Source organism: Juglans microcarpa x Juglans regia, chromosome 5S (assembly GCF_004785595.1).
Source record: "Juglans microcarpa x Juglans regia isolate MS1-56 chromosome 5S, Jm3101_v1.0, whole genome shotgun sequence".
In the NCBI taxonomy this organism is placed as follows: domain Eukaryota; kingdom Viridiplantae; phylum Streptophyta; class Magnoliopsida; order Fagales; family Juglandaceae; genus Juglans; species Juglans microcarpa x Juglans regia.
Window position 1 is genome coordinate 14,178,619 of NC_054603.1, and position 11,296 is coordinate 14,189,914.

Below are 11,296 nucleotides of genomic sequence, written 5' to 3' on the forward strand. Positions count from 1 at the left end.
GATATCTTTAGCGCTTGTCCGTAAAGAATCAGGGCCACGACCATACGACCAGGAAGAAAAAGAAAACACATCAAAAGGAGGATGATCAGCTTAATCGATCCTCTCCCACAAACTCGGAGAAATTAATACTTTAATGGGCGATGATCAGTTTTGAAATGGTCTCAATTAGAAATTAAATATACCATGAGTACTGCATGCATGCTTATCAAAACTTTGACTTGTCGCAGCTTAATTAGCTTATCCTAATCTTGCTTATTTTAGTTCCAACATCTTAATGCATGCATGTTCCCCTGTTAGAACGCAATTGTAACTTCATGCATGTATAATATATGAGTAATGCTATATATAGTCGTCGCAAAATGTGTAAGTACTACACAATTACTTTAAAAAAGAGTAAGGTCCATTATTAAAAAATTAATTTTTGTCATGTAAGTTATGTATTTACTTATTTTTCTCAAAAAGATTGTGAGATGCTTGGACACTATTATTGTAAATATCATTTCTTAATATATATATATATATATATATATATATATATAAATTGAGAAAAGAGGTAGCTCACATAATTATGATGTTGAAATTCAGAATTAACTTTATTAAAAAACTCCATGTGCAGAATATATATATATATATATATATATATATATAAAGATCAGTAAAAAAATATATCCTGCACATACATGTATCATGCTAAATTTAGTTGAGCTGCCATTCCAATAAGCTCTATCGATCCTTTGCATGCGCTGTCTTATAGTAACTACCATCGTGACAATGCATGGTATCCTTTTACCTACATTTTGTAGAGGAGATCATATAATCCTTTTACCTACTTTAACTACAGATGAATTTTATAATACTGAACGAATAAACTTATGTAATTTAACATGATATGTCAGATTATAAAATTTATTTTATTGTAAAATAGATCTGAATGGCTTATCATATCAACTACATCAATTTATAAGATATTTTTATAAATCTGACACTTCTCTTTATCAATATAAGGCTTCTCTTTTGAATGATTCCTCCATTTTTATATAAAGGTGATATAATTTATAGGTACAAACCAAGTCAATGTACCCGTCTGTGCTGCGCGCCAAACAATATATATATATATATATATATATATCAAGCAAAGGCACAGATCACCCAATCTGGTATTTCGTTAATTAAGAACAATTGCTAGGGCACGCAGCTTCTGATCATAAGCAGATTCAATTTAAAACCAACTTAATAATAATAACAATAATAATAATAGAGAAAATCTTAAAACCGGTCAGTTCATTATATCCCAAATAACAACCTCCAACATATGAGTGGCACGTAGACATTCTAAATTAATTCTCGTGTAACCACACATCACATTTGAAATTTCCAAATCGATTATCCCCCTCTCAACGGAAAGAAAATCTCCTCATCTTCTCCAAGATCAATGCACCTCCACTACGCACACCATACTTCATCCTTTTTTTTTTTTATTATTATTATTATTATTATTTTTTTTTATCTCATGTCTTTTCTCTCCTTCTCTATTTAAAGGGTTGAGACAATGATTTCCATTTTGATTTTATTTTGGTCATGCTTCTAATTGGACAGTGGCATGAGATGTGGGGAGGGAGAAGAGATGGATCGAGTGCCTGATCACCATGGGAAGTTGTCTGAGGAGATCGAGGACGGGATGGTGGGGAAGATTTAAAAAAAGAAAAATGTAAAATTTTATTTTTAATTGATTGTGTGCTGTGTTGTACATGACCCAAAAAATTACAGATCCGGCCTTTGAATTTTAGTCCTTATTCTCATCAGTGTCTGGCCTACACATTACTTATCACTCTTCATGACCAAAACCAAAAGGAAAACAAAATAGATTGATACCATAACAAGTGCAGGAAAAGTGAAAATTTTGTACAAGTTTCTTGCCTTTTTTTTTTTTCTTTTCAGTGTGTTTACAACCGAACAAATAATCAAAGGTTTTGGAGAAAGGGAAGAGAAATTAAGGGTCTAGGGCATTCTGGTCATGAGGGGCTGGAAGATAGCTTGCTGTGGTATCTTGTTGCAGCGAGTACGTGTGGCAAGAATGGATTACGGTGGCTCCACTGCATGGGATTCTATGGAGGCTACGGCTTGCAAAAGGAGGAGAATATGTGTTTTATCATATAGTGTAATGAAGTATATTGTAATTTCTGTAAAATTGTTGATGTGGCAGAGTGTTATTGGAGGGTTTTTAATGCCTCAATATCGGATGGACCGCTACAAAACGTTTTCCATAATAATAATATGTTTTGATGTTTGATTTATGAAAGTGATACGATAGAACTTGATGTTTTCATCTTTTTCTCGAGCTATTTCTATATTTTTCTTTTTGTTATCAGAAGTTATTTCGAACTATATTTTATGTTTATGAATAGTTCTTTCATTTTTCTTGAGATAATGATAAAATAAACTATATATATTATATTTTGTACCTTTTTCTAAAACTTAAAAATAATAATATAAAACGTAAGAAATATGAAATTATTCAAGTTTATACAAGTCGTGCATTTTCAGTTTTATATGAACTGTAGCATTTATGTAATAATAATATTCATTCTTACTTAACAAGTGGTTGGTTTTGTAGATGATCAATACTTAATTAACTCATAAGTCGTTGCAAATTCGTCAAACCATACCCATCAACGTACAACTTACTTTCACAAAAGAAAAATAGGGATTTAAGCACGTTTTTATTTGCATTATATGCTTGGAAAAATACATCATGATCACATGGAGGAGAAAGTCGAAAGTCGTACATGTGGTGGATGAAAACATCGAACCATCACGCAACAAGGACAGCTCATGCAATGGGCTATTCTTCAGAAATTTTGGACACTTGTTCTTACTTTTGGCCTTAATCTGGGATAGGCATTAGACAAAGAATATTAATTTAGATATAAGTCTTGGTCCGTGACTTGACTAAATACATCTTTATCAATTCATTATTTCCCCACGTGATGAAATAGCTCCAACTGCAATTCCAAATTAAGGGAGTTTGACACATACAAAATAATGAAATATATATATATATATATATTTAAAATGTTAAAATTATAATATAAATAATTAAATCTATATTTTCTCATAAGTTTAAATTTTTGAGATAAGTGATGATTATTTCAGATAGTATAGAACATGTATCCTGAGTTCGAATCTTTATTTTACACTATTAATTTAATTAAATATTCTACATGTTGAATTCATTTATTGAGGAGGAGTCTGACCCCACACGCAAGAGCTAGGAGGTGTTAAGATTATGATATAAATAATTAAATCTACCTCTTCATATGATTTCAGACCCGTATATTTAAACTTTTGAAACAAGTAATGATTTCACAAAATATACTCTATATTTTACAAAATAATTACTACGCACTCAACACGTATTGAAGTCGATCGGTCTTATAAAGATGAGAAAATATTAATATTTTAACTTTTTATAATTATATAGGTCTCATAATAAATACATTGTATATATTGACATATGATATATATATATATATATATATATATATATTTATGCTTGCAATTAGCAAAACTGGTGTATAATTAACTGAATAATATATATTAGTTTTACGTTGAAACTAATTTGTCTTAAAACCGAAAGAGAGAAAAATTTGTAACCCTAGCAGCTAATTATTTCTACCTGGTCATTGAATTAAGGAACTAGTCTTATAGCCTATATATGGATGAAATTCGTACTGCATCCATCAATATATATATATATAAAAGAACAATAATTTTCTGGGAGGATTAGGCAACGTGCGAATGCATTTGAACTTCTAAAAGTTATAATATTAGAATTAGTCAGTATATTAAAAAAGGATAATGATATCCTTACATATTATTTATTATTATTTTACCATCTAGTTATTTTTTTTTTCTTTTTGATATTTAAATCTAGATTAAAAATTCTAGAACATAACATTCTTGTATAATCTAAAAATAAATAAATTCAATCAATCAACTAACTAATGAATTTATTTTTAATTGAATTATATGATTATGTTAGTTAATTAAATTTATTTTCTTTTAGATTATACAAGAATGCCATGTTCTTGTATATTTAATCCAAATTTAAAGAACTAAAAGAAAAAAAACTAGTAAATTAGCAATAATAAAGAAAATATACGACTATACGAATATCATTATCCATTAAAATCTAAATACTATAAATTAAATCTTATCATTTAATTATTTAAATAATATATATGTATAGACTCCTCAGAGTTAGATCATGTATTAGAGCTTGTGACTATTAATATTATATTATATATTACTTGACAGAGATTAGGCTAGTATATTCATGTCTCTTCAATTAATAAAAATTGCTTCCTGGAGCTTCATGTATATCTTTATATTTTTACTTTGAATAAGTACATGCATGACAACTTATCTTATCTAAAAAATAAAAAATTACAATTAGTTTTCCGTCAAAGTTAATTTCGTTCTTGGGCACCATGCATGAAGGGTGGTGGCCGCGGCCGCTTAATTGTTCTAATTTGGTTACTCCCATGTAACTTGACATGTGCTAGGTTCTAGCTTGGTTCAAAATTTCAAATATTCTAATAAACTATAAATTATATTAACCACCTAATGATGATTTAAATTTCTTAATAGAATTGCGTGCGGTTTAGGTTATGACTCAAACCCGACTTAATAGAGCGCAAGCCCTTGATTATAGTTAGGGTGTTATTATGGTCACGTCCAGATAGGAAAACGATTCTCGGTTATCCTCCTACGTACCCTTTTAGCAGAGAAAAAATATTCCCTAGGTTCTCGTGCTATATAAGGACCAACCATCCCCCCCTCCCCCAAGCCAATCAAACCGATCACCTACTTGGTTATAACAAGCTGCTGCTGGTGCAACTAGGTTAAGCAATGGCAACACTGGATGCAGTTGATGTTTTGAGCACAAATTCAGTTCTCAGCGTTATGGAGCTCACCAAAAAGCCACTTACAACGATCCCTCAGAACTATATTTGTCCAGATCAAGAGCCAGTACTACTTGGTCTCTCTGATCATGACTGCAATACTACTTTGCCTACGCTTCCAACAATTGACATGGAAAAATTGATCATCGGGGAGACCACAGACTTAGAACTAGACAAGTTGCATTCTGTTTGCAAAGCTTGGGGCCTTTTTCAGGTTTTTTGTCAAATTTTCTTCAACAATTAGAGTTTATTCATTAACACGATTTCCCTTCACGAATCTCAATGTCTATTTAATTAGTTTTATGTACATAACTAGGAAGGTATATATATAGTTTATGTTGAGGCCTTCATTTCACTTCGATGCATGAGTACTCATCGATCGATCCCTCTTGCATGAATTGGACCAAAGCACAGTGTCTATTTTTTTTTCTTTTTTCTTTTTTTTCCTCTTCTTGATAAAAATTAAAAAAACGGAAAACAATTGAAGCAATAATATTATAATCCTCAAGAAGTCGTCGTTGTTTGATTGTTTTACAGTTGGTGAACCATGGAGTAAGTTCTTCACTACTAAACAAGCTGAACAAGGAGATTGAAGAATTCTTCGAGCTTCCCTTGGAAGAGAAAATGAAATACAAGGTAAGGCCAGGTGATGTTGAAGGGTATGGAACAGTCATCCGACCCAAAGCTCGAAGCCTTGATTGGGGTTATAGGTTCTACATGACAATCAACCCTATTCAAAGGAGAAAACCATATTTATTCCCAGAGCTACCTCCATCCTTGAGGTTCTCTCTCTCTCTCTCTCTCTCTCTCTCATGTAAACATTTTGTCATATTTTTTCTGCTTTCTGCAGGAACACCTTAGAGTCATACTTCTCAGAGCTGAAGAAACTTGGCATGACACTTATGGAGTTGATGGGAAAAGCTCTGAAGATAGACAAGAGAGAGTTGGAGGAGTTATTTGAAGATGGGATGAGATCAGTGAGGATGACATGCTATCCGCCATGCCCACAACCAGAGCTAGTTGTTGGCTTTCCTCCTCACTCTGACGCTACTGGTATCACCATCCTTCATCAAGTCAATGGAGTTGAGGGTCTCCAGATTAAGAAAGATGGGGTTTGGATTCCTGTGAACTTCCTTCCACATGCCTTTGTTGTCAACGTAGGAGACATCATGGAGGTTTGTCATATCGTATTTTTCTAGATCATCTGCCTCTGATTCCCCCGTCTCTTTTGGAAAGAACGTCTTTTAAAATAAAAGCACGTGGTATATTGAACGCATGCACACATGTACTCTATCATGTGTGTGCGCATATATTTAATTATATATGTTATACTGAAATCATATTTTCACTACTAAAAAAAGTGTATGGGCCTAATTACACACTCTAGCTAGTATGTTACTCATACTCTTAATTAGCTAGCTAGTAGCGCGCGCACAGATATATACACACACACACACAAACTCTTGCATGCGCACGATGGAGTTGCACGACAAATAGAGGATCCTTTTCATTCCGACTGCCTTGCCCCTTTTCTTTGTTGGTGCAAGAGGTGGCGCCAGTCCCAACAGGGCTGCATGCATGTACGTAGTAGTGAGGCGAAGGGAAGGGTACTCCCTTTCATCCTCATTTTTTTGAGTTTTTATATATGCATGATTAATGCTTAATTAATGTAAAAAAATTATATAAATTTTTCTTTAAATTAACGTGAGTTTCTATAATATGTTATATCTATTTTATAATTTTTTTTTTTTTTATAAATATAAGGATCGATCATATTAAATGAATTTTCTTTGTATAAACCTTTTACATATATAGACCAAACACTTAAATATTTTTTAAATTTTACTATTATTATTTTTATTATCCAAGTACTTGAGGATCATATCGTACCGAAGGTGTTGACCTAGTGTATTGTTGGGATTATAAACGACAGATATTGGACAAAGATACATACCATCTTTTGTACTGTCAAAGTACAAGATCAACTACATGTTGTCACCTATTAATTGGCAGTTATAAATAAATATATTGGTAAGAAGCTGAAATCAGACATGAGCTAAAGCATACAGTTGCGCGTAGTATATATTTATGTTGTCACGTACTGCATGTGCCATTTTGCAGATCTTGAGCAATGGAGCCTATACCAGCGCTGAGCACAGGGTAGCAGTCAATTTAGAGAAAGAAAGGATATCGATCGCTGTGTTCTTCAACCCCAAATCCGAGGCAGAGATTGAGCCTTTGAAAAGTCTGTTGAACACTACAAAAAGCCCACCTTTATTTAGAAGGGTTTCCATTGAAGATTTTCACAAAGATTTCTTCTCCCGTGATCTCAAAGGAAAGACAAATTTGGAGTATTTAAGGATTAAAACTGGGGAAGGTAATACTCATGATCAAATGAAAACTAATACTATCACTGCATGCGCGTGTCATGTAGCTATATATATATATATATATATATATATGTATGTATATAAATGCACCCATGAATAATTACCATATTTTCAATGCCCAAAATTGATAGTTTACACACCCTAAACTATTGAATTGTTAGCAATTTGCATCCCAGTTAATTAAGAATCCGTGAAAAACAAGGCTCGAACGCGTACGTGGCATTAATCTTAATGGTCATAATCTAACTGAGGGTGCAAATTGCTAAAACTTGATAGTTTAAGGTATGCATAAATTACCAATTTTGATATATAGTTTATAGTATAAATTATAATAAAAAAGAAATATGGCAATTCATGGGTAGTCATGTGGTGTGTCAAATAATTAGAAGTAGTAGTAGTACTACTACTCCTATGTCTATGATCATGTAGAGGTCAAAGGGGAAGACACCGTAATTAATATTATTATTCCTGTCGATCGTCTTTGCCACAGTTGTAACATTATATATATATATATATATATATATATATATATATATATAGGCTCGATCCAGCTTGGTTAAGTATGAATGAACTGTGTTTGTACAAAGCTTTTATAAAGTGGAAAATTAATTAGCAGGGTTATTAATAATTGTGATTCTTCTGAGATTTGTGCATTTATCATCACAAGTTTAATTAAAGAGAGGCTTGGCTTTTAACACTTCACAATACACAACATTCATGATATGAAAAATGATTATTTGTGGCAAAAATAATCATTTATGATAAAAACAGACTCGTTTTAAAAGGAAATAATTATTTTTATCACATATAATTGTTTACATATAAGTGTTTTTCTTGTAGTAATTATTTAACACTTTGAAGAAAAACTAGAGGAACTGTATGCCAAAGTTGTTATTTTGAAGATGAGAAATGCTATAAGGAAGCCTTACACCCCATACCTTCACCTAACGGCCAACATGTAATTTTTCATTTTTATCAATTTATTTAAACACACACATAGAATTGTTATGCTCAGCACTCTATAGCACACATGATCTGTTGAAGGAAAAACATTAAAAAATAACAACATAAAAGTAGGTGTGCGGTGTTAGACTGCTGAACAGATTTCTTCTTTAAGCATTAAAAGAGAAAGACAAAAAGAAAAAGTCATATTGATTAGGTGAAGGTGTGTGATGTAAAACTTCCATGCAGATTTTTTCTTTGAAGATAGTTGAGATGGTTCAAACAAATGCAATCTTGAGAAAAAGGAATATGGATAGTGTGAAATTATCACTTGTCCCAAAAATTTAAGTTAATGAAAAAATCTAGATTTAATTATTTGTATTATATTCTTAATACACCCTCACACATGTTGGCCAGACTCTCTCTCAATGAGTGACCTAACACTTGAAATATTTTATTAAATTTGGTTGAGTGTAGATTTAGGGTTCGAATTCAGAACCTCTCCTACGATCATATCATGTAAAATCATCACTTATCTTAAAAACTTAATCAAATCAGGATAATAATCAAATCAAACAATTTTCTTCGAGTGAGCACATGCATGCATTCACTTGTGCATTTTTTTTTATCTTCATCCCAAGTACTTTGTCAAACAATTGTTTTTAATTTTTTATTTTTTTTGATAGGGAAGTTTGTCAAACAATTATTCGAGCACACGGTGACAAATTTTGTCGCCATTATGGAACGGTTTTTGCATTCTCTTAGAAAAGTACTTGGATTTCAAAGAGTATATCATATCTAGGAAAAGTACTGATCGATCGGGTTACGTATTTTAACCAAAAAAAAAAAAAAATGGTTCTTCCATGTAAACACTAAAATTAAGAATCATGATATATAACATGTCTTGTTTTCACCATAAATCTGTTGATAACGTCCGTGCATATAATTTATTATTAGGATGAAACGTTAAATTAGTTAGGGGTGGTTTGTATTCGGAAGTCATTTCAAGTCATCTCAACTCATCTCACTACTATTTATTACTATTCATCAACTTTAACTCACAAATTTTACTACTATTCACAACCCTTCTCACTACTATTCACAACCCATCTCAACTCATCTTCGAATCCAAACGATACCTAAGAAATTAACTATGACTTTTACAACTTACCTATCAAATCAAACTCTTTAATTAAAGTCCGAATATTGTTATTTTTCATACTAAATTCATCATTCCACTAATTAACACCGCCCTGGTTACTAAGTCACATTTTAAATAATTTTAAAATTAATTATTTAAATAGAAAGCTACTTAAAATGTAATCATGATAATTAAAATTGAATGACTACTAGCTAGCTGATAATTGAAAAATATAAAGAAGAGCAATTCTCAATTCTTTATTGGGAGTTCATGATACATGTGAGATCAAGTAATTGAAAAATAATATATACTTTTCAATAATTCAATACCACATGCATTAAAAGATGATAAAATTAATGAAAATAATCTAAAAGGGTCATAAATAAATAATTTCTTTATTAATCTCCACACATGCTCACTACAAAAAATAACGATATTTCCGGCGATTTATTGTTTGTTGCTAATAATATTGCCACAATAGTTTATAATCTCGGCGATTTGTTTGTCGACGCGGCCTCCAAACCCAATTGACTTTGCTCCCGTACACTCCCACATCTTGAGTTCACCTTCTTCTCCAAAAGTGGCTCTTGAATTTCGTCGAACTTGCAGCGATTTATAAATCGTCGAAAATGATTAAATGCAGCGATTATTATGGATATTTGCGACAATTTTGAGCGATGTAAAATGTTTGATTTCTTGTAGTGGCTTATTGTTCCCAATAAATGATCGACGCCCTTTTCCATGCATATATATATTAATCCACTCCTACAATTAATCAATAATACGATCCAATTCCAATAGTAATATATTATTGAATCAACTAGGGAAATCTGAGTGGCTTTCTCCTAAAATTGTCCGTCCACATGGTTTGACAAAACTCAAAAGTTAAAGCGAGCTGCCTGCTGATTGAGGTGCCCTAATAATGGGTTAGTTAAAGTGCCATTACAATGAAAAATCTTAAGGTGCTTTAGTAATACGAATGACATTTTATTACAACATATTATATAAATTATAAAAGTAATATATTTGGCATGCATATACACACACAAATTCTAATTATTGAAAATGACATGATCATCTCATAATAAGATGAAAGTACTACTATACTAAAATATCCTGCATGCTCATGTAAGACTATTTAATAATTAATTTAACATAATAACCCTCATGGATGTTCGTTATGTTCATAAACATTACTATATATGTAGATATATTATCTTTGACTCTGAGCAACATGATTTTATATCTACTCGATCGTAATTAAATAGCAATTGATTAAGTATCTGGGCCGACAGTAGTACTGTTCTTGAAGTCTTAATTTGTAAATCTATGAAGTGATAAAAACATAAAAGAAAATTGTAATATTGACATTTTAAAGTAGTGATTACGTATATACTAAGAATGAATGATCGCTAGCTAGAGAAGTGCATGCTATAAACACAAAGAGATTACACAATAGTAAATTCATAATTAATTTACGCAACTTTATGTAATCTGTTAGATTTATTTTATAATAAAAATAATTTTATATACAATCTGACGTATAAAAAATTAATTAAACCACGTTAATTTACAAATAAATTTTGTATAAGTCCTCTGTCATGACTAACGTAGCAGTCACAAATTAAAGTTGTATATATATATATATTTTGCATACATGATGCGATATCATATAGATCACACATCTCTCAAGTCCAAAAAAAAAAAAAAATAGTAGAGAACTAGAAGCAGTCATGTAGTGAATGCAAAAATGTGCACTGCTACAGTGAATTCTAACTAGACACAAAAATGACAAAACTTGAAGAAAGATAAAGTTGTCGGCATGCAGATACATTAATACATAGAATTTTACTATATAC

General features: G+C 31.3%; 1 protein-coding gene across 1 annotated transcript; it reads left to right on the forward strand.

Moving 5' to 3' along the window:
• The first annotated feature begins 4,892 nt into the window (after positions 1 to 4,892).
• LOC121267528 (protein SRG1-like) lies at positions 4,893 to 7,552 on the forward strand. The gene is made up of 4 exons (XM_041171428.1): positions 4,893 to 5,178; positions 5,502 to 5,746; positions 5,815 to 6,139; positions 7,086 to 7,552. The coding sequence occupies exons 1-4, from the start codon at positions 4,912 to 4,914 to the stop codon at positions 7,452 to 7,454; spliced, it is 1,206 nt and encodes a 401-aa protein (XP_041027362.1). The 5' UTR covers positions 4,893 to 4,911; the 3' UTR covers positions 7,455 to 7,552.
• The last annotated feature ends 3,744 nt before the right edge of the window (positions 7,553 to 11,296 follow it).